General features: G+C 37.2%; 1 protein-coding gene across 4 annotated transcripts in view; it reads right to left on the minus strand.

Annotated features, from left to right (window-relative positions):
- Positions 1-2341: 2341 nt before the first annotated feature.
- The window catches only part of RNF152 (ring finger protein 152), a 50435-nt gene continuing 27050 nt past the window's right edge, over positions 2342-25726 (minus strand). For 3 of the 4 annotated variants that reach the window (XM_053714620.1, XM_053714619.1, XM_053714621.1), the window contains exon 2: positions 2342-3842. In XM_053714620.1, coding sequence (XP_053570595.1) covers positions 3155-3766 — 612 coding nt within the window. In that variant the 5' untranslated portion in view covers positions 3767-3842 and the 3' untranslated portion in view covers positions 2342-3154. Of the gene's footprint in view, positions 3843-9785; positions 9843-25726 lie in introns of those variants that run through there. The other variant, XM_053714622.1, reaches the window with a different exon arrangement.

The following is a 25726-nucleotide window of genomic DNA, read 5'->3' on the forward strand; positions in this document are numbered from 1 at the left end:
GTGGTTATTTTAGTGAGCTCCGTATTGTAATGTTTGTATACGGAAAAGTAGGTTACACCTTACTGCAAGATACACAGCTATCAACCTATACTTTGCCTTCAGTGAATCATGTGAAGGACATTGTAACATTGACTGCTATTTATAGATAATTTTGCCTGAGCAAAAAGCTTTAGAGAATTAAGCCTTCAAAGTAAAGTATGACTGACTCTTAATAGATTTTTATTTTTGATCACTTTTTACATGTTGATGTTCTAAAACACTCCATAGACTTTAGGAACCTTATTTGGTGTAAAACTACAAGGTATATGTGTTGTTATTCTCTTTTAGGATAATACACATTATTCAAACAGAGCAATACCTAACCTATCTACACTAGAATATTAATAAGTAGCAAGCCCAATTATTCAACAACAATGTTGGCTGTGGGTTGCTGGTACTCATTTAGCATTTATAAAGTACAATTTAATAATTGACAAACACACAATAAAAACAATGCAATAGCCCTTACTTTGTCTTTGAAATGAGCAATAGAATATTTTCTGGCAAATTTCAACATTAATCTAATTTTCCCTCCCCTTCTATTATGTCAGCCAATCACAAAAGGCTTATTTACTGTGCACTTTTGCACATGCTCAGTAGAAGCTGGAGCCTTAGAAAGTGTGCATATAAAATAGTATGCACATTTTGATAATGGAAGTAAAATTTGAAAGTTTTTTTATTATTATTTGTATCATGAAAACTTTAAATTTTGACTTTAGTGTTCCTTTAAGAAATCTGCACTAAAAGTTGAGATTTTTTACTACAGGTGAGGTATACAAAATATTGTATGTGAGTAACAGTATATTAATAAAAAGGGACATAACAATTTGCAAATATAATACATTTCTGTAGTCTTGCAATGACCATACAAGATGATCTAAACACGTTCTAAATACAATAACATTGCTGCAATTGTTTTTCTACATACAGGTTCCCTACCACTTGCCTTATTTTGTGGCACAAATCCAGACTTGTTGTTGGAGTACAGAAGGATTGCAACTGCCTTTTGTTAGCTAAGCTTGCTTTGTTTTTCAATCTATTTTAAAAACCGATATGTAGCAACTTTAGACGTGTGAAGTCTGCAGTTTGCATCTCCAATTCCCAGAACTGAAAACCTCACATTTAAATTAAAATTACAAGATTAGGTGGCAAATAAATAATTTCATATATTGGATTTTTTTTTTATTGTTATTACATGTAGTTGAACATTATATATTACAATATCAATATATTGTATGTCCCTTTAACAAATAAAAAAGAAGAAATAGTGTATATATATATATATATATATATATATATATATATTTATTTTTTTAACTATACTAGCCTGCTTCTTTATTAACAAAGGTGTGCTGATGTGTATTATAGTGGTTGCACAGAATACAGCATCTGATTTGTATAATTTGTTGCAATAGTTACTGGATTGTACAACTTTAATATCTTATCACGATCACAAGGCCTTTATTTAAAATGTGAAAGCTGTGACATAGGTGTTTGATTAAAGACATAGATATACATTTGATTAGGTTGTTTTTTTTCTAAACAAAAAGTAATTGAGGCCTTTTTTTTAGACCTCTTTGTAAAAACTTGAATACAAGGATTTAGACATTTTATATGAAAACACAATCAACTCCTTTGGTAGTTACAACATTAAGAAAAAATAAGCTAAAATTTGCTGGTACAAGCAAATAGATTTTCTACATTTTAAAAACTAGTAAACACTAAACTGCTCAATAGAAAGAAAAAAAAATATGAAAACTAATTAGAAAATACGGAAAATATATTCTGTTAATGAACCTTTTAATAAGTGATACAGGAGTTCAGGTGTGGAAATTATCACTAAATTTACCATTTAAGGGAAGAAAAAAAAAAAAGGGTGATCACCCACTCAGTGTTAATATGGGGAAAATCTTAATTTAATTGCTGTGCACTGTGGCTTCTTTCTAACCCAGGACTCATAGAAATGTTCAGGCATGTGTAAGCTTGTTTGCTGCAATAATACGTCACAACACACTTTCATGAAATAATCCATTCTAGAGAATTAACCAATAATATAATGCACTTTCTGTTCTATAATTAAATCTGTTATAAGTATGACATCAATATAAATGGCTTTAAACTTACATGGTACCTTCATTATATTTCCTAAACTGTATTACTGTACCTGGAAGAAACTGTTAAACTTTTAATTTAATTACATCAAATCTTATTTTTCATCTACCAGATCTGTAACTCCTAAAAAAATCATTACTTTACAAACGCATATCTGTGCTATATATCCTCCAAAAAGTAAACCTTAGCATAACATTAATATAATTCCTTTATTGCAAAAGAATGAGCATTTTTCCATCATGGGCCACAAATGTGACATGAAAAAACGTGCATCACAGTTTAACATATTTACATGTACAAGCCTACAAAAAGTGAAAATTATTCATGAATAGGATATCTATAACATTCGGTCTCACCATTTTAATAAGTAACCTGAAAAAATAAAGAATTTAGAATGAAAGACAAACAAAAATGATCCACTTGTAGCAGTACACCTTTCTTACAGCAATAATCATAAAAATCCTCTTAGTGACAGTTTTACATTAATTGCTACTACAAGACCTGAGATGTAGGTAGATATCACTGTCTTTAATGGCTATTGTAACTTTGTATTTGTGTCAATATAAACACAGTAACTGTCCAAGAGTAAATTCTATAAGCATCATGGAATGAGGGGAAAATACAATTTCCTTTGTCCTTTAAAACTATCATTAAAACTATCATTATGCGTTTTAAAATCATAAGGCTGAAACAAACTTGCTTGGTCAAAATGTCTGATGTATATGGCCATAGAACAATGATCTAAGTGGATTACAATCTTCCTACTCTACAGCCAAAAATGCTACAAGTCCTGTTCAGTGAAGAAATGATGACTGTGCATGCAATCTTCATTAACTCTAACCACGGTGCCAAACAGGGGCATTTTACTCAAAGGGCTCCTTTCCTTTGTTAAAGTCCTCACCATGCTGTAATTGCTATAACATAAGTTTGCAAAGCTGCAGTATACGTCTGTGCTATCACTGCCCTACTTTAAAAACCGAAAAATGGCAAAGTGGAGTCTGTTTCAGCCACAGGAAATTACTGTAAAGCGCTTGGAAATGCAAGACATGTTATGAAGGACAATTCCAAGAAGGAAGACCAATACACAGGCTACCAAAATCACAGTGCAAACTCCAGACCAAGTAGAGCTTTTAACAACTCCTCTTCGTTCATGTTCCTCTTCTGCCATATCCTGTGGAATTCCACCTTGCAAAGGCTGCTGTTCCATTGGCATGGTGACTACAGTGACTGGTTTTTGGTGGTTTCCAGGCAACAGTCGACAGCCAATATCACCAGGTAACAAAGCCCTTTCCTTTGAGACAGGCAGTGGCCACATGTAACATCCATTGCTAGGTAGTTTAATGAAAACTGGAGTGTTTTCTGAAGTATGTGGAATCGCTATCACCGCAACAACATCAGGGTCATCTGGCAGCTGTGACACAGAATATCCGGGGGGCAGCTTTGTAACACCTCTACACCAAGGGCATCTGAGGTCTTTCTGACTAGCCCTCATTTGTTGTAGACAAATTGAACAACACGTATGTTTGCAATCAAGCAATTTTGGCCTTCTCCTTGGACTGTAGTAATTGAAACAAATCTGGCATTCCAATAGAGAATCCTGGGATAGTGTTTCCATTATACACTTGATCAGCTTCCTTGAATGCAATTAGAGATTCAAAAATGCTATTTGGAGTTCTTCTTAATTTCTTAATCTACAATAAAAAAAAATAAAAACAATTAAAAACACTGAATTTAATTAAAAATCCATTTCCTAAGCGTCTGATCTATACAGTACTCCAGATTTTTCCAATATATTTTCTGGCTAATACATGCGTTCTAATATGTTATTTTAATTGATCATCATTCCCCATAGTGATGTTTAAAATGTCAATGTAGTGTTATCTTCACTTACATAATTGATTACCTTACTGTTAATAACAGCCCAAGTATTGTTTTAACTGGAATGTTTGAACCTTGTACCTTGCATTTAATCATTCCACATAGGAACAGGTCAATTTTACTGCTTCCAAAGTTCCAGCTTATAATTTGCAAGCTTGCACATATTTTCCCTTTCTTGCTATTTAACTCTGAAAATCATAGCTTAAAATAAATAGCAGATTTCTATTACATCTGTTATTCATATTGAGCAAAATGTATTGGGGGAGACTGGAAATCAATTTTTTACCTAAACGGCTTGAGAATTTTTTTTATTTGGCTCTAAATGCTTACTATACATACATATTTATACAAACACTTCCTGGTACCTAAATATCACATGACCAGGAAAGAATGCAATGCAATGAATTTCAGAGTATGCTATATACATTTTATAACAGCAGCTATTAACTTCATAATCTGTTTGCAAGTTATTGCCTTTGTCATGTGTATGTCTGTCAAGGCGCTCGATAAAAGCATCACTGTGCATGTACAGACCTACAAGCAGTAGAAAAGGACAGCTGTCCTCCACAAAAACACTGGTCAGAGGGGTCAAACAATGCAACCCCCCCCCCCATGACAGCTCTAACTCCAGACCCACTCTTGATCATACCATACATATTTTTCACAATTAAGCTGCCATTTTACCCCTTGGCTCCCAGTAACATACAATACAATAATTGGACCACTGATTTTAAATAGTAGAGATTTGGCTTTCTTAGCTGCCTTCTTTCTACTCCATATTTGTAATGCATTAAAGAAGAGGAGAGAGTTTACATTTAGCTATCACCCAGAGACTAAAAACAAAATGGACATTTGGGTGAATATTTTACTGGACTGTCCGGTTGAATACTGGACACCTGGTAATCTTAGTAAGTAGATATGTGTATCAGTTTGACTGATAAAGGAAATAAATGGTGTTATAGCTCTCTTAGGACAGATAAATGCTGAACCCTGACTTTCACATAAATCTCCCAAACTGTGAAAAAAATTGCAAATGAATACAAAAAGTGGGTTAAGTGCCCCAAACTGAGCTATCTGTCAGAAATATCTTATCAATATATGTATATTAAGAAAGATAATTAAAAAAATTATAAAAAATCAGTACCTATTAGTACATGATGTACAGATGTTTAATGTATAAAATTAAAAACACAAAGTTAAAATGAGTCAAAATAAATCAGATGCTGGCATTGAATATTGTCAATACACAGAAAGTAAAATAAAATATAATCTGTTAATATATGGCTTCCCAGCGGCAGAACTCTTTTTCATTTCCTGCAATGAGATTTTTTTAGTGAAAAATTTTCTGCAGTGTCTGAGGAGCCGGTGTTGCTGTGTTTGTTGCCCTTACTCAGTGTGCATGAGGAAAGGTTCATGTACAGCCTCACTGATGTCTGGGAACCTGCCTGGGAACCTATTCCTGTACTACTGGGGTCTATATGCTTATTTTGGAGGGGTTGCTGTTCCATGCTTATACTGATGTACAATATATATATATATATATATATATATATAAAATAAGCAGCAGGAGAGCACTCTCACTTCTGAATCAATCTGCCAGGGTGCTAGCAAAAATGGATAATAGCAATGAACAAATGGCAGCACTCACTGGTCCTTTAAGTGAATATATATATATATATATATATACACACACACACAAATTATTGGGGAGTAGGATAATATAATTTATAGAAAATACACATGGGTGCAGACCCTGATGCACATATAGATTCACTATTTCAATAGAGAGAAACACGAAGAGGACACAGTAGTGTCCTCTCCAAAGAAAGGCAGGGATTTCAGCACTCTATGGATATCTCTTATTAAAGAGTTACATTTTTAAAGTATTCAAATTATATATGTAAAAAATGGTGCTCCCCACCCCAGCGCAACCTGATCAGCGGCCGGGCCCCCTAAATCAAACCACACATAGATAGTTAATAAATGAATTTTATTACAAGTGCGAATAAAAATCAAGCGTTTCAAAATGTAAAAAACACATAGAAAAAGCTGGCCAGCTCACATTGGTTGCTAACGATGCAATGATAATAACCTTAAATATATTTATAGCAAAGTTATTTGGCAACACCCCAAGCCAGTGGGTAGCCCTGTGAATACACAGGAATCTGCTACCATGGATATAGGAGGGGATCCATGCAAAATAACTAAGAAGACAGCAACAAGTATTGGCAACACCTCTCTCAGAGGATAACCCAAACTGATTGGAAATATGTTATCATGAGGTAAGTACCTGAGGATCTATGCCTAATACTTCTAAGTATAAGCAAAAAAATATACATGTAAGTTGTTATGACATGTAAGGCTTATTTTTACACTTTCGTACTAATGGACAACACCCTTACCAGAGGATAGCACCAATATAATAAAAGGTTATAGCTATCATAGTAAACCATATACGGGATCTATGTCCATAGAATACTACTAGCGTAATCACAGCAAGTATGAACCATTAACATAAAATGCATCAAGCAGGCAAAAAAAAGGGAAACATATTAAAGAGTTACTTGTACTTCATTGCAACATGTAGTGAAAAATGTTGCAAACAGAGATCACTAACGGCTAGATTTAGAGTTTTGTCGGTAACGACCCGCGTAGCCAATGCTGGCTTTTTTCTGGCCGCACCTTTTAAATAACTCTGGTATTGAGAGTCCACAGAATGGCTGCGTTAGGCTCCAAAAAAGGAGCGTAGAGCATATTTAACGCAACTGCAACTCTCGATACCAGAGTTGCTTACGGACGCGGCCAGCTTCAAAAACGCGCTTGTGCACGATTCCCCCATAGGAAACAATGGGGCTGTTTGAGCTGAAAAAAAAACCTAACACCTGCAAAAAAGACGCGTTCAGCGCCTAACGCAGCCCCATTGTTTGCTATGGGGAAACACTTCCTACATCTGCACCTAACACTCTAACATGTTTCCCCCAAGTCTAAACACCCCTAACCTTACACTTATTAACCCCTAATCTGCCGCCCCCGCTATCGCTGACCCCTGCATATTATTATTAACCCCTAATCTGCCGCTCCGTAAACCGCCGCTACTTACATTATCCCTATGTACCCCTAATCTGCTGCCCCTAACGCCGCCGACCCCTATATTATATTTATTAACCCCTAATCTGCCCCCCACAACGTCGCCTCCACCTGCCTACACTTATTAACCCCTAATCTGCCGAGCGGAACGCACCGCTATTATAATAAAGTTATTAACCCCTAATCCGCCTCACTAACCCTATAATAAATAGTATTAACCCCTAATCTGCCCTCCCTAACATAGCCGACACCTAACTTCAAACATTAACCCCTAATCTGCTGACTGGATTTTACCGCTATTCTAATAAATGTATTAACCCCTAAAGCTAAGTCTAACCCTAACACTAACACCCCCCTAACTTAAATACAATTTAAATCTAACAAAATTAAGTAACTCTTATTAAATAAATTATTCCTATTTAAAGCTAAATACTTACCTGTAAAATAAATACTAATATAGCTACAATATAAATTATATTTATATTATAGCTATTTTAAGATTTATATTTATTTTACAGGTAACTTTGTATTTATTTTAACCAGGTACAATAGCTATTAAATAGTTAAGAACTATTTAATAGCTAAAATAGTTAAAATAATTACAAATGACCTGTAAAATAAATCCTAACCTAAGTTACAATTAAACCTAACACTACACTATCAATAAATTATTTAAATACAATATCTACAAATAACTACAATTAAATAAACTAACTAAAGTACAAAAAATAAAAAAGAACTAAGTTACAAAAAATAAAAAAATATTTACAAACATAAGAAAAATATTACAACAATTTTAAACTAATTACACCTACTCTAAGCCCCCTAATAAAATAACAAAGCCCCCCAAAATAAAAAAATGCCCTACCCTATTTTAAATTACAAAAGTTCAAAGCTCTTTTACCTTACCAGCCCTGAACAGGGCCCTTTGCGGGGCATGCCCCAAAGAATTCAGCTCTTTTGCCTGTAAAAAAACACATACAATACCCCCCCCAACATTACAACCCACCACCCATATACCCCTAATCTAACCCAAACCCCCCTTAAATAAACCTAATACTAAGCCCCTGAAGATCTTCCTACCTTATCTTCACCATACCAGGTTCACCGATCCGTCCTCGGAAGTCTTGATCCAAGCCTCGGAAGTGTTGATCCAAGCCCAAGCGGGGGGCTGAAGAGCGACGTCCATCCTCGGGCTGAAGTCTGGATCCAAGCGGCGACTGAAGAAATCCATCCTCGGGCTGAAGTCGGAAGTCCATCATCTTGATGAAGTCTTCTATCAATCCGCATCTTCAATCTTCTTTCTTCTGGAGCGGAGCGGAACCATCTTCTTCCAAGCCGACGCGGAACATCCTCTTCAACTGACGACTAGACGACGAATGAAGGTTCCTTTAAATGATGTCATCCAAGATGGCGTCCCTCAAATTCCGATTGGCTGATAGGATTCTATCAGCCAATCGGAATTAAAGTAGGAATATTCTGATTGGCTGATGGAATCAGCCAATCAGAATCAAGTTCAATATTCCTACCTTAATTCCGATTGGCTGATAGAATCCTATCAGCCAACCGGAATTGGAGGGACGCCATCTTGGATGACGTCCCTTAAAGGAACCGTCATTCGTCGGGAAGTCGTCGGAGAAGAAGGATGGATCCGCGATGGAGGTCTTCAAGATGGAGCCGGTCCTCATCGGATGAAGATAGAAGATGCCGCTTGGAAGAAGATGGTTGCCGGTCCAGATCTACTCTTCTTCCCGGATAGGATGAAGACTTTGGACCCTCTTCTGGACTTCTTCAGCCGTCGGATGATGGATGTCTAGCCCCCTCTTGGGTTGGATGAAGATATCGGAGCCAGGACGGATCGGTGTGATACCCGGTGAGGTGAAGACAAGGTAGGAAGATCTTCAGGGGCTTAGTGTTAGGTTTATTTAAGGGGGGTTTGGGTTAGATTAGGGGTATGTGGGTGGTGGGTTGTAATGTTGGGGGGGGTATTGTATGGGTTTTTTTTACAGGCAAAAGAGCTGAATTTCTTGGGGCATGCCCCGCAAAGGGCCCTGTTCAGGGCTGGTAAGGTAAAAGAGCTTTGAACTTTAGTAATTTAGAATAGGGTAGGGCATTTTTTTTGGGGGGGGTCTTTGTTATTTTATTAGGGGGCTTAGAGTAGGTGTAAGATTCTCTTATGTTTTTCTTAAGCAGGATCGCAACTGCCGAATCTGTTACTTTTATATGTATCACTCTAATCAACAGACTATTGTATTAGCATAGGCTGTGGTTTTTCAGAGTGAAGTTTTATCAAAAATGACTCGTTGGTCAAAAGCAGGAATAAAGTACTATTCACTAAAAGATATTATTCCTTTAAGTCCCACTGTAATAGGCAAACAAATGATATCAACTCTCACTGAATAATCCTGTGTTTGTCTGTAACGTCTTGTGAGAAGCAGCTGCTGACAGGCTACAGTGTAACTTGGAAGCGGAGCAGTGTAACTTGAGACCGCAGGTAGAGGCGTGACTGGTAGCAGGGGGATTCCCTTTCGGTGACGTCACACTAACAGCGTAGAGATGTAACGGAGCTGGTATTTCAAGTAATTATCTCCGGATTTAAAATTAGTTGAAGGTATGCAGCTAAATAAGCAAAACTGTATAGCATGAGAGTAAAATGGAAATTAACTCACTTAGTAGTTGCGGTGGAAGTTCCGGTAGTTTCCAGGTTGAAAGTAACTTGTAGAGTCGATATCCTCAGATTAAATGGCAGAAGTACTGCAGTTAGCAAGCAGTGAAAGTGAATGGATATTAGGCGAACAAATAGGCAAGTTTGTAGAAATATAGCAACCCAGGCTGTATACGAAGGAGCAGTCCCGTAATAACCCAGATAGAAGTTATATTTGTAATCCAAATGTTTGGTTATAATCTGTTAGTATATTATATATGCAAAAGGTACTCTTTTAAGAATAGAGCAAACAGCTTAGCTGTACTGAACACAATAACTAAGCACTTGTTTAGGGCGGAGACATGACTTAAATACAGGTGTGTGTAGGTGAGCTGCTGTAGCAAGGAAAACCAGAAATGGAATCCTTACAGTACCCCCCCTTCAAGGAAGCCGACCACGGCTGCATGTTTAGGTCTCTGTGGGAAACGTCTATGGAAACGTGCAACCAACCTTGCAGCATTTATGTGATTATGAGGTTCCCAGGAGTCCTCATCTGCAGAAAAACCCTTCCATCTGACAAGATACTGAAGTACTCCATTAGAATATCTTGAATCCAGAAGATCTTGCACTTCATAGACATTACTGTCCAGGCTTACAGGATCAGGAGGAAGAAGGGGTTTAAAAGGGACCTGGCCAACATAAGGTTTGAGTAATGAGACGTGGAATGTGGGGTGAATTCCTAATGAATCAGGCAGGTCCAAAGTAACAGCATTCTTATTTATGATACATGTAATTTTGAACGGTCCGATGAATAAACTGGCCAATTTTTTCTTTGGAAGGTGTAATTTGATACTCTTTGTAGATAACCATACGAAATCTCCTATAACATACTTTGGAGCGGGTCTTCGTCTTAGATCATAGTATTTTTTCTGGGAAGCTTGTGCTAGCTGTATATTGGTGCGTATATGTTGGAAGTTTTCGGCTAACCGTTGTATTAATTCATCAACAGAAGGTGTATCCTCTGAGGAGGAATGTTGAATACTAAATCTAGGGTTAAATCCGAAAGATGCAAAAAAAGGAGAGTATTTGGTGGTACTATTGATAGTGTTATTGTATGAAAACTCAGCCATAGCAAGAAAGAATGTCCATTTATTTTGATGGTAAGAACAGTAACAACGTAGATATTGTTCGAGCCATTGATTTAGCCTTTCAGTTTGTCCGTTCGTCTGAGGGTGAAAGGCTGAACTCAAACGTTGTTCTATTTGGAGAGACTTAGTGAGTGCTTTCCAGAACTTTGAAGTGAACTGAGTACCTCTGTCAGTAGTTATAACAGTTGGTAAGCCATGATATCGTACTACGTGGTTTAAGAACAAATGGGCAGTTTCTGCAGAAGTAGGCAACTTGTGGTAAGGAATAAAATGAGCCATTTTAGTGAAGTGATCTGTTACTACAAGAATGGTTGTGAGTCCAGAACTTGGTGGTAAGTCTACTATGAAATCCATACCTAAATGAGCCCAAGGTGAAGAAGGGATTTCCAAAGGCAAAAGATGACCGTATGGAGGTTGTCTCTCAGGTTTGGATACTATACAACTGTTACATTGTTGAAGGTATTCTTTGATAGTTCTTTCCATAGATGGCCACCAATACGTTCTGTTTATGAGCTCTTTGGTGCGTCTGATTCCTGCATGACCTAATAATGGAGGGTCATGGTGTTCCTTAATGATCTGTACTCCAAGTTTTTCTGGAATATATAAATTAGAGCCATGGTAATAAAATCCATCTTTCTTAACCAAAGAGTTCAATGGTGTATGTTTGTCAGAAGAGAAGGCAGCTTCATAGTCTTGAACTGGGATTGGAAGTAAAGCGAGGAATCTTGAGGGTGGCAAAATACAGCTAGGTGCCACTTGTTGAATGGGTCTTTGGTCTCTACGAGACAGGGCATCAGCTTTTCCGTTTTTTGATCCTGGTCTGTACACGATTTGAAAATCAAAACGACTAAAAAAAAAGACTCCATCTCACCTGTCTGGCAGATAACGTTTTGTTGTTTTGTAGGAATTCAAGATTTCTGTGGTCAGTATAAATAATAATAGGACTGGAGGTACTTTCCAAAAGGTGTCTCCAAAATTCCAGTGCTCTTTTTATAGCCAATAATTCTTTATCTCCTATGGAGTAATTCATCTCTGCTGTAGACATAATCTTGGAATAAAACCCAATAGGGAATAGAGGGTCCTTAATCGTTTTGCGTTGTGAGAGGACTGCACCAAGTGCATAGTCAGAAGAATCAACTTCTAAAACGTACTGAAGGTCTGGATCAGGGTACTTTAGAATAGGAGCGGATGAAAAAGCTTGTTTTAGAAAACTGAAAGCAACATCAGCTTCTTTTGTCCAACAGAAGGTAGAATTAGGACTGGTAAGGGTAGTAAGTGGCTTGGAAATTCTAGAAAAGTTGCGAATGAATTTCCTATAATAATTACTGAATCCTAGGAATTTTTGAAGGTCCTTTCTAGTGAGAGGAGTAGGCCAATTTTTCACTGCATCAACTTTGCCCTCTTGCATCTGAATACCCTTGGGGCTGATGGAATAACCTAGGAAATCTATAGTTCTAGTGTGAAAAATACATTTTTCCAATTTGGCGTAAAGACGGTGGACCTGAAGTCGTGACAGAACCCAACTAACATGTTTTATATGGTCAGTTGTATTAGAGGAATAAATTAAAATGTCATCTAGATAAACTATGACACAGATATCGAGTAGATCATGGAAGATATCATTTACAAAAAACTGGAAAGTAGCAGGTGCATTAGTGAGGCCGAAAGGCATAACCAAGTATTCGTACAACCCATATCTGGTTCTGAAGGCAGTGAGCCATTCATCACCCTCTCTGATGCGTACTAAATTATACGCTCCCCTTAGATCCAGTTTAGTGTATATAGTAGCATGACGTAATCTCTCAATGAGCTCTGGAATGAGTGGGAGTGGATATCGGTTTTTAATGGTGATCTTGTTTAGTTGTCTGAAATCGATGATAGGACGTAAGGACTGATCCTTGTTACAGACAAAAAACATCCCAGCACCTGCAGGAGAGACAGATGGTCGAATAAAACCTTTCTTCAAGTTCTCATCCAAGTAAGTTTTAAGGTAGTCTAACTCAGATTGACATAGTGGATATAAATGGCCAATAGGTGGGGATGTTCCAGGTTTTAATTCTATAGGACAGTCATAAGGTCGGTGAGGGGGAAGTGTTTCAGCCTCTTTTTTACTAAAGACCTCCGAGAAGTGAGTATATTCACTGGGAATAACAGACTCAGTAGTAGGGTTTATAGAAAGTAAAGACTGTCTAACACATGTTTGTTGGCAATACTTTGAATTCAACTGTATTTGGAGAGATTTCCAAGAGATCTGGGGTTCATGTAGTTGCAGCCAAGATAAACCCAGAACTATTGGAAATAGAGGGGAAGTAATCACATCAAAAGAGAGATGTTCATGATGATTTTTCAGGGTAGTTACTGAGAGTGGGATAGTGTGGTGTGTAATAGGTCCAGAGGCAATCTCAGAGCCATCAACAACTCGAAGTGAAATTGGAGACAATTTTTTTATCAGAGGTATTTTATTTTCAGATACTATAGAGCTGTCGATGTAGTTCCCCTGAGCTCCAGTGTCCACGATAGCTGGGATGTTCATCTGCTTACTTGCCCACTGTAATGACAAAAAGTAGAGAACAGTGAAGTGGTTTGTTACGTATTATCTGAGAGATAAAGTCAGTGTGGCACTTACTGTTCTTTTTCTGAGGTATAACAGGGCAATCCTTGAGAGTATGGGAAGCAGCACCACAGTACATGCACAGGCCCCTGGTCTTCCTTCTTATCCGTTCCTCTGGAGAAATGGGACCCCTGAAGATGTTAATGTCCATGGCTTCAGCTCCGCCAGAACTAGGACTGTTAGGTCTGCGAATAGGTGTACTAGGAGTGGAGACTTTTTTGTACCCCTGATCAGAGTATGGCCTTTCTGATCTTCTCTCTCTCAATCTTCTGTCGATTTGGCTACTTAGTCTCATAAGAGCTTCAAGGGAGTCTGGTAACTCGGTTCTTGCTAATTCGTCCTTGACAGTGTCAGAGAGACCAAGCCGGTATTGATTTCTAAGGGCTATGGCATTCCATTGAGAGTCGATTGCATATTGTTTGAACTCTGTTATGTATTGTTCCACAGGTCTAGAACCTTGTTTTAATTTCCTCATTTTACTCTCAGCAGTCAACTGCAGGTTGGTATCGTTATAAAGTTCATCCATAACGTCAAGAAAAGATGAGAAAGATGACAGAACCGGATTGTTACTCTCAAAAAGAGTGTCAGCCCATATTCGTGGTTCTCCCCTTAGGTAACTAATCATAGTAAGAACTTTTACCCTATCATTAGGATAGGTTTTAGGTTTAAGACTGAAGTTAAGGAGGCAGGCATTCTTAAAATGACGATATTGGTTTCTGTCTCCATGGAAGAAATCAGGTGGAGCCACGAAAGGCTCAGGAGATGACTCTAAAGATGTTTGTTTTGAAGTGATACTGTCTTTTATAACTTTTCTAAGTGTCTCATTCTCCAGTTGTAAGTCTCTTAGTCCCTGACTGAGTTGGTCTACTCTTTGGGACAAGTTGTACACAATTTGAGGGAGTTCGGCTGGATCCATAATTTGGCTTAGTTATTCTGTAAGATTCTCTTATGTTTTTCTTAAGCAGGATCGCAACTGCCGAATCTGTTACTTTTATATGTATCACTCTAATCAACAGACTATTGTATTAGCATAGGCTGTGGTTTTTCAGAGTGAAGTTTTATCAAAAATGACTCGTTGGTCAAAAGCAGGAATAAAGTACTATTCACTAAAAGATATTATTCCTTTAAGTCCCACTGTAATAGGCAAACAAATGATATCAACTCTCACTGAATAATCCTGTGTTTGTCTGTAACGTCTTGTGAGAAGCAGCTGCTGACAGGCTACAGTGTAACTTGGAAGCGGAGCAGTGTAACTTGAGACCGCAGGTAGAGGCGTAACTGGTAGCAGGGGGATTCCCTTTCGGTGACGTCACACTAACAGCGTAGAGATGTAACGGAGCTGGTATTTCAAGTAATTATCTCCGGATTTAAAATGAGTTGAAGGTATGCAGCTAAATAAGCAAAACTGTATAGCATGAGAGTAAAATGGAAATTAACTCACTTAGTAGTTGCGGTGGAAGTTCCGGTAGTTTCCAGGTTGAAAGTAACTTGTAGAGTCGATATCCTCAGATTAAATGGCAGAAGTACTGCAGTTAGCAAGCAGTGAAAGTGAATGGATATTAGGCGAACAAATAGGCAAGTTTGTAGAAATATAGCAACCCAGGCTGTATACGAAGGAGCAGTCCCGTAATAACCCAGATAGAAGTTATATTTGTAATCCAAATGTTTGGTTATAATCTGTTAGTATATTATATATGCAAAAGGTACTCTTTTAAGAATAGAGCAAACAGCTTAGCTGTACTGAACACAATAACTAAGCACTTGTTTAGGGCGGAGACATGACTTAAATACAGGTGTGTGTAGGTGAGCTGCTGTAGCAAGGAAAACCAGAAATGGAATCCTTACAGTAGGTGTAATTAGTTTAAAATTGTTGTAATATTTTTCTTATGTTTGTAAATATTTTTTTATTTTTTTGTAACTTAGTTCTTTTTTATTTTTTGTACTTTTGTTAGTTTATTTCATTGTATTTATTTGTAGATATTGTATTTAATTAATGTATTGATAGTGTAGTGTTAGGTTTAATTGTAACTTAGGTTAAGATTTATTTTACAGGTAATTTTGTAATTATTTTAACTATTTTAGCTATTAAATAGTTCTTAACTATTTAATAGCTATTGTACCTGGTTAAAACAAATACAAAGTTACCTGTAAAATAAATATAAATCCTAAAATAGCTATAATATAATTATAATTTATATTGTAGCTATATTAGGATTTATTTTACAGGTAAGTATTTAGCTTTAAATAGGAATAATTTATTTAATAAGAGTTAATTAATTTCGTTAGATTTAAATTATATTTAACTTAGGGTGGTGTTAGTGTTAGGGTTAGACTTAGCTTTAGGGGTTAATACATTTATTAGAATAGCGGTGAGCTCCAGTCGGCAGATTAGGGGTTAATGTTTGAAGTTAGGTGTCGGCGATGTTAGGGAGGGCAGATTAGGGGTTAATACTATTTATTATAGGGTTAGTGAGGCGGATTAGGGGTTAATAACTTTATTATAGTAGCGGTGCGGTCCGCTCGGCAGATTAGGGGTTAATAAGTGTAGGCAGGTGGAGGCGACGTTGAGGGGGGCAGATTAGGGGTTAATAAATATAATATAGGGGTCGGCGGTGTTAGGGGCAGCAGAATAGGGGTACATAGCTATAATGTAGGTGGCGGCGGCGGCATGCGGACGGCAGATTAGGGGTTAATTATTGTAGGTTGCTGGCGGCGACGTTGTGGGGGGCAGGTTAGGGGTTAATAAATATAATATAGGGGTCGGCGGTGTTAGGGGCAGCAGATTAGGGGTACATAAGTATAACGTAGGTGGCGGACGGCAGATTAGGGGTTAAAAAAATTTAATCGAGTGGCGGCGATGTGGGGGGACCTCGGTTTAGGGGTACATAGGTAATTTATGGGTGTTAGTGTACTTTAGAGCACAGTAGTTAAGAGCTTTATGAACCGGCGTTAGCCCAGAAATCTCTTAACTACTGACTTTTCTGCGGCTGGAGTTTTGTCGTTAGATTTCTAACGCTCACTTCAGCCACGACTCTAAATACTGGAGTTAGAAAGATCCCATTGAAAAGATAGGATACGCAATTGACGTAAGGGGATCTGCGGTATGGAAAAGTCGCGGCTGAAAAGTGAGCGTTAGACCCTTTTTTGACTGACTCCAAATACCGGCGGTAGCCTAAAACCAGCGTTAGGAGCCTCTAACGCTGGTTTTCACGGCTACCGCCAAACTCCAAATCTAGGCCTGTGTTACTTGTTTTCCCAAGGAGTGTGTTCCATTTAGAAAGTTAGACTTGATAGTCAATATCTTTGACTATCGAGTCTAACTTTCTAAATGGAACACACTCTTTGGGAAACCAAGTTACAGAGTGATCTCTGTTTGAAACATTTTTCACTACATGTTGCAATGAAGTACAAGTGACTCTTTAATATGTTTCCCTTTTTTTTGCCTGCTTGATACATTTTATGTTAATGGTTCATACTTGCTAGTAGTATTCTATGGACATAGATCCCGTATATGGTTTACTATGATAGCTATAACCTTTAATTATATTGGTGCTATCCTCTGGTAAGGGTGTTGTCCATTAGTACGAAAGTGTAAAAATAAGCCTTACATGTCATAACAACTTACATGTATATTTTTTTGTTTATACTTAGAAGTATTAGGCATAGATCCTCAGGTACTTACCTCATGATAACATATTTCCAATCAGTTTGGGTTATCCTCTGAGAGAGGTGTTGCCAATACTTGTTGCTGTCTTAGTTATTTTGCATGGATCCCCTCCTATATCCATGGTAGCAGATTCCTGTGTATTCACAGGGCTACCCACTGGCTTGGGGTGTTGCCAAATAACTTTGCTATAACTATATTTAAGGTTGTTATTGCATCGTTAGCAACCAATGTGAGCTGGCCAGCTTTTTCTATGTGTTTTTTAAATTTTGAAACACTTGATTTTTATTCGCACTTGTAATAAAATTCATTTATTAACTATCTATGTGTGGTTTGATTTAGGGGGCCCGGCCGCTGATCAGGTTGTGCTGGGGAGCACCATTTTTTACATATATAATTTGAATACTTTATGGATATCTCTTATTAAAGAGTTAAATTTTTGGAGTGCTGAAATCCCTGTCTTTCTTTGGAGAGGACACTACCGTGTCCTCTTCGTGTTTCTCTCTATTGAAATAGTGAATATATATATATATATATACACATATATATATACACATACACACACACACACACACACACACATATATATACACACATACATACATACAGACATCCCAACTCTCCCTGAAGTTCAGGGAGTCTCCCTGATTGTAATAGCAGCTCCCTGATGCCAGCAAATGGAATGCAATCTCCCTGAAACTCCAAGTACTATGATCCAATGTGGCCCAAACCCTAAAGTGTTTCTTTAAGGAATGCCTTTAGTTGCTATGACGTTATAGAACCCTCAAAGCATGCATCAGTAACCAAAAAGCCCCCCACTGATTTTAATAAAATAATAACACAAATACCACCTTATTTACTGCACGTAATTAAACTTCGTATTCTAAAATATTTAAGCATTCAACAAGCGTACTATCACTGGAAAATAGGTTTGTTGTATGTGGTTGAGCAATAAAGCTACTTTTTTTTTTTTGTGATTTTAGCAGGAAGCTACTTTAATGATAATGCTATCTTATTTAGGATTTCAAGGTGTACAATATATAACTATGAGGTGGGGGGGGGGGGGGGTGGGTGTTGGCGCAGGAGCGGGTGAAGCCACCTCCCTGAAATGAGTTTTTGCAGTTTGGGATGTCTGTCTGTCTGTGTATATATATATATATATATATATATATATATATATATATATATATATATATATATATATATATATATATATATATATATATATATATATATACACATATACATACACATATACACACACACTATTTCTTCTTTTTATTTGTTAAGGGGACATACAATATATTGATATTGTAATATATATAATGTTCAACTACATGTAATAAAAAAAAAAAAAAAAAAAAAACAATATATGAAATTATTTATTTGCCACCTAATCTTGTAATTTTAATTTAAATGTGAGGTTTTCAGTTCTGGGAATTGGAGATGCAAACTGCAGACTTTTAAAATAGATTGAAAAACAAAGCAAGCTTAGCACGCTGAGGAGCACGGCTATACACTGTATACTCTTTACTACTACTCTTCATGATGTTTGGAATTAAAAGACTTTACATTTTTACTTACTTGCCTATACACATATATACACACACACATATATGGGCCTTGCACCCAGACCTGGGGTTAACTGCTTGTGACTCAGGGGACAGTGCAGCTTCCTTAGAGTGCTATTGTGCACCCAGGGCTTTGCTTGTTGCAGGGTCATGGGATGTGTACCCGGTCCGAGAGTGTAGTCCCCTTTCATGTTTTGTATATGTCTAGGGTAATTACATAAACCTGTGCACCCTTCACTTGTTCCCAGTTTGTTGGATTGAGAGCTTGCATTGTGTGGTGTTTAGGGACCCAGGTTTTGGAAGAGACCTTGACGTGGTACCTGGGCTTGTCCTATTTGGCCAGATGCGGTAACTAACTCTTCCCTTTTTGCTTTTAATCTTAGCTGAGAGCGTGTAATTGAGTGCTGGACTTTCTCTGTGTGAGAATATATATATATATATATATATATATATATATATATATATATATATATATATATATATATATATATATATATATATATATATATATATATATATATATATATATATATATATATATATATATACACACATATACATATATATATATACACACACACACACATATACACACACATATATATATATATATACACACATATATACACACACATATATACATACATACATACATACATATACACACACACACACATTGGGATGAAGCACTCCAAGCCTCCACACTGCAAGCAAGGCAGCCGTTGTGATCTCTTGCCCAGGGTGCATACAATTTCTATATACTCCGCAATAATGGTAGCACTCACTGGGTCTTAAATACTTAAAGGGACACTGTACCCAAAAAATTATCTCATGATTCAGATAGAGCATGCAATTTTAAGCAACTTTCTAATTTACTCCTATTATCAAATCTTCTTTATTCTCTTGGTATCTTTATTTGAAATGCAAGAATATTAGTTTAGATGCCGGCCCATTTTTGGTGAACAACCTAGGTTGTCCTTGCTGATTGGTGGATAAATTCATCCACCAATCAAAAACTGCTGTCCAGAGTGCTGAACCAAGAAAAAAGCTTAGATGCCTTCTTTTTCATATAAAGATAGCAAGAGAACGAAGAAAAAATGATAATAGGAGTAAATTAGAAAGTTGCTTAAAAGTGCATGCTCTATCTGAATCACAAAAGAAAATTTTTGGGTACAGTGTCCCTTTAAATCCTTATTCTCTGTAAAGTTTCGGGGTTACCCACGTCCTCAGACAGCTTATTGTTAACAAACAGTGCATTAATGCTTTTAAACTCTCCACCATGTCGGGACTCCTTCCTTGCTGTGGCTGGTGGCGTCCCGGAAGTGATGTCACATCTCTATGGCGCTCAGTGTTCCGCCAGCGTGCTGCGGATGTCAATGGTTACCAAGGTGCCACACAGTTCCAGCTGTCACTGTGTGCTTTATAAAAACAATACATATTATTCCAGTAGTAGTAGGTAGTCAAGTAGTAATGCTTAGGAATGAGCCAAGTAATATGACATCTACTCAGCCTGTTGGGGAGGAGAGAGAGCAACAATGCTCCATCAGACAGAATCAAGATGGATATATATGTCTTGGGTACCTTGACCACAACCTCAAATTTCCTATTTTTAAACGTTATGAGCTCATCTTCATATTTTTTTATATAATCCTTTATTTGCTTGAGCCAGTCCTTTTCTTTATCCAAACTCAGTTTTTCAACATTTGCTTGTTCCATTGTATCTATTTCATTATTGGTTATTAGCAGCAACCTGCTGGCTTCTTCAATTACTAATAAAATTAGGTCTAGTGAGCACTTTTTAAGAATATTACACCATTTAGTACAAAAATCAGGGTTATTTCTTCCTATTGTAGGCAGATTTTTTATCCTAAAGCCTCTTGGTATAAATTTTCGACTATGGTATTCTGAGAGAACTCCCATGAAGTGTTTAATCCACGAATTCCCCTTTTAGTTTTAACAGTTTTTCAAATATATCCCTTGGGTTTTCTGTCATCTCTCTTTGTGGTATTGCTGCAAATCTGATTTGTGCAGCCTCCGCCTCTGTAAAGTTCATGTTGCCCATTTGTTTCAGGTTCCTCCATAATGTAAAAATGTGGTTAGGTAATTTAGTGTTTTTGTAATTGGGTGCTCTCAGCCCTTATCACACTTTCCCCCTATCGCGTGGTTAGTGACCATGCATATGTGGGTATGCTGCTATCACTATATTCGTTTCACCTTGTTGGACTCCTAATTGGTAGTCCCTGGGGGAAATGTGTGCAGTATTTGGTAAATTACCTTACTGGTGTTTTATTCCATGCAAATAAGGCATATATTCTTTAGACTCTATGCAGAGGATATGTAATTTTTATACCTGACTGTGTATGGTTCCACTGTATCTCCTGTGCATTAAGTGATATGGATCACTGTGATGTATTCAATTGAAATGACTCCTCCTATGGTAGTAAAGTTTACGGAGTGTTAAACATAATAACAACCACCTCAGTATATAGTATCCATGTTCCCATATTCATACCATTACTTGGTTAAAAATGTAAGTCCGTGTGAGGGAATAAAAAGTATATATATATATATATATATATATATATATATATATATATATATATATATATATATATATATATATATATATATATATATATATATATATATCTCTCAACAAAAGAGCGCACACCTCATCTGATTAAAAAGTTCATCCTTTATTTGTACATAGGTAAAATTCCAGCAGCAGGAAACATAGAACAAGGGTGAAGGGTCTGACTAGTTTCGGCTATTCAGTCGTAATCGTAAACCTGTACACCTTAAAATTTTATTGGCTTAAAAAGGGTATACTATTCTCTAATTGGTTAAGGAGAGGGCGTTGTTTGCGGTTAAAAAAAACTCCTTATGCACTGGATAGGTGAATAGAGCTAGGTGACCATTAACACGAAGTAGAAGGTTCTTAATTAACTGTGCACCGGAATGATATTAAAGTTACATAACTCACTTATTTACTTCTAGCCTGCTATTTAAGGCAGACTTCCCTTTACGCCATAGCATAGCCGCATTACACAGCTTCTACGCTTAGCTAGGAGTAGTACAGTGATTCAGACCAATCCCAGGCCAGCTGTTCCATGGTCTGCCTTAAAAAAGCAGGCTAGAAGTAAAAAAGTGAGTCATTGTGAACCTCATTTGCATATCGCACCCAGAATCCTTTGCTGCATTGGAAACAGTGTAATCAGAGAGTTTCTGGGGTAAAAGCAAGTCTTCTGACTTGTCTAGATTTGTAAATGGTTTACACAATGAGTCTCTCTCTCTCTCTCGTTATTTTATGTACTATGAAAAAAAAAAATGCATGGTTCGTACTTTGAAAAAGGGGAAGATGTGATGAGAGTGGGAGGCGATGTCACCGGACGAGGGTGTGGCTGTTATTGTCTATGTCATAGTTACCAAGTTAGACGTGTTGTACAAGCTGTATACTTCTATGCTGTGTCCTGCATCTCATGACAGCTTGTTTGCAGCTCCGTTTTTTGTGATCTAATATTCGGCAAACTCCTAGTCACGTGACCTCCGGTGGTCCAATTAGGATGCTCCTTTTGTAACCATTAGCCGTTAGTATTTGTTGGAGATATTCAGTAATATTGTTGCAAACGGAGTGACAAAACTAACTAATCCAAACAAGAGCATTGGGGGTGTCATGGTAGCATTCATCGCCGTTCTATTGTGGCTCCTGGATCTTTAGCGTTGCGTTGCCTAGCAGTGTGACGCACGTTCTGGGCCAACACACTCTTATGATGTCAGGCGGGATATTTACTCTCAGCGGCTTGGATCACTGACACCCATTTGTTGATCACTGATCCCTGTGTCTGTCTTGTGAGTTTCGTATTTTACCTATTTGAACCTCTGCCTGTTTGACTACTCTTCTGGATCTCCCTGATCTAAGTTGACAATCTTTGCCTGCCTGACTACGCTTGTGTTTAACCCTGAACTTCCTGATATAAAGCCAAACCTTTGCCTGCCTGACTACGATTGTGTTAAACTTTCTCCACATCTCCTCCGGTGCCTCTTACCTATACTTGGCCTACCTGAGATCTTCTTTGGTCTTCTGACATCTGCTATTCCAGCTCTGTGAGTACCATTTATTTTGTATTTGGAAGCTATTATGGGACACGTCTTGGTTTATTCTCAGTGTCCTAGCGTGTGTTTCAAATTCATCCTAGGATTTGGGTCTGATCCTGGATTTCACCAAATCCTGACAGGGGTGTAATCCGTAAAGGTTATTTACGCGTCCTGCTCACCAAGGATCAATTATAGGAAGGTGCAGCGTGAATATGATTGATAGATGGGAGTGCCACAATGGGATATCAAGCTGAAACCGATCACTCGTTAGCAATACAAAGTGAACGTAGCACCCGTCATATAACTCCTCAACCATTGTTAGCAAATTTACAAGTTTCTGTGTAACCTACCTTTATCAAGAACACATTGTGGCCCTGCCATCTATCAATCATATTCACTCCACACCTTCCAATAATTTGATCCTTAGTGAGCAGGACGGGTAAATAACCTGTACGGATTACCCCCCCTAGGCGCTCTTTTGGATCACAGGACTTTGTCACTCAGTTTGCAACACTGTTACTGAATATCTCCAACAAATACTAACAGCTAATGGTTACAAAAGAAGCATCCTAATTGGACCACCAGAGGTCACGTGACCAGGAGTTTGCCGAATATCGGATCACAAAAACCAGAGCTGCAAACTATCATTTATGCTAGGTTAAGGAACTTTTCTTTTCCCTCTGACAGCATTATAGACATTGCTCAGCAGCGAGGATTATACAAAATCTACTCCATTTGGACAACAAAAATCTGCATTAAATTCGATAGGACCTAAACTAAGAGGTCCTGCAACTTTTAGGTTTGCCACTCCGCCTTTGTCACTAAACTAATTATATAATTTTACCAGTTGTTTTATATGAGGCATATATTAACATTTTATTTTACTTTCGGTGTATTGACAATATTCGATGCCGGCATCTTATTTATTTGACTCATTTTAACTTTATGTTTTTTCTTTTTATACACTAAACATCTGTACATCATGTACTAATAGGTACTGATTTTTATCTTTTTTTAATATACATATATATTAAGATATTTCTCTTTGGAGCGCTTAACCCACTTTTTGTATTCATTTATCAGTTTGGCTGTGTTATGTGTATATGTTAAAGAAATATAACCAACTGTATTACATCATTTTATTATTGCACTGTTTACAGAGAATAATGTGTTTAACCCCTACATAGTCAGATCCAGAGCAACAATGCATTCCTGGGAGCTAGCTTAACACATCTGGTGATCCAATGACAAAAAAAGAACATGTGTGGGGCCACAATCACTGGCTAGATACAAGTAATGAAGTACATTTTATAATAGAAGCAAATAAAAAACTGCATGCTCCGTCTGAATTTAAGCATGCAAGTGTGATTGTGTATCCGTGTGCCTGCCAGGACTGCTGCATGTGACTTCGTTTTCCAGGAGTTAAAGTGACAGTCCATCTACCTGAAGAGAGTGCAGCATGATTAACAGTGATAGGAGAAGGCTGAGGTACTAAACCAGTTCTTGTCTTCAGTATACATGAGAGAGGAACCAATGGGTGATACTTTGAAACAAACTAGAACATACAAGCCCATACCATAAACTGGGTTATCTCTAGAGGATATCAGGAAAAAAAACTGGATAATATTAAGGGAAATACAACTCCAGGCCCAGATGGAATACATTGCAGACTTAAAAAAAAGTTCAGAGAAGGGCCATGAAACCAATAAGTGGAATCAATAACTTAAGCTATGAGGAGAGTTTAGCCAAACCGATTTGTATATGTTGAACTCGATGGACTTCTGTCGTTTTTCAACTTGATCTACTATGTTACTAGGTAAGGGATGGGCAAGTGACTCACATGTATTTAAAATGTTCTGCCAATGATGAATATTTGATTAACAATCTGAAACAGATGCTACATTTTGCTATAATTTAATTACTACTTTTTGATTAAACATGTTAAATAAGGCAGTTTATAGCAGATCACACATCAGTTATATAGTAATAACCCACTATAAAAAGACAACCATATCAAACCACCAGTATAAAGTATATAGCCATGAGTCTCAAATACAGATGTCTGAATATAGCTATTCATTCTACATACTGTAGGGAGGTATTTAGGCAGTGACCACTAAGGGCAGGTATATCTGCACTACACCAGCATTCAGATCAATATGGTCAATATGCATTGGTGACCTCCCAACTTACAACCAATTCACACTCTATCATGCCCATGAATTCTCTTGGCCCATTGTCAATCTCAAATTACTTCCATCTTTCTAAATCAACCTTCATCATCACAAAAAAAAAAAGAAAAAGAAAGGAACACCTTACCTCATTCCCTTTCCTCATTGTATCTGAATGAAACTGCCTTATACCCAACAACATCATACACAAATGTACATTTCTCTAATTCCCTAATTTCTTCCATCCATCTTCAACTTATATTGTTCTCTGTACATAATCAATTTAAGTGCCTAGTTAAGCTTACCTTGTGAGGCTGCACAGCTACTTATAACCTCATGATTATTCTTTATTAGTAGTATCCATTACTTGCAGTTATATGAAAATTGGTTTATATACTGTCCCTTTAATGAAATGGAAGATGAAAGCCATTTTCAACAAAAAAAAAAAGCCAAAACAAGGGGTAACCATCTTAACTTAGAGGGTAGCAGATTCAGGAGAAATTTGAGGAAGCTTTTTTTTACAAAAAGGTGGTGGATTCGTGTAATAAACTTCCAATTGAGGTGGTAAACACAAAGACTGTAAAGGAATTCAAAAATGCCTAGGACATGCATATGGCTATCCTAAGAAACAAGTAACATGTAATATGGGTAGACTTGATGGGCCATGAAATTGTGTGTGTTAAAGGGACAGTCTAGGCCAAAATAA

This window comes from Bombina bombina, chromosome 5 (assembly GCF_027579735.1).
Source record: "Bombina bombina isolate aBomBom1 chromosome 5, aBomBom1.pri, whole genome shotgun sequence".
NCBI lineage: Eukaryota > Metazoa > Chordata > Amphibia > Anura > Bombinatoridae > Bombina > Bombina bombina.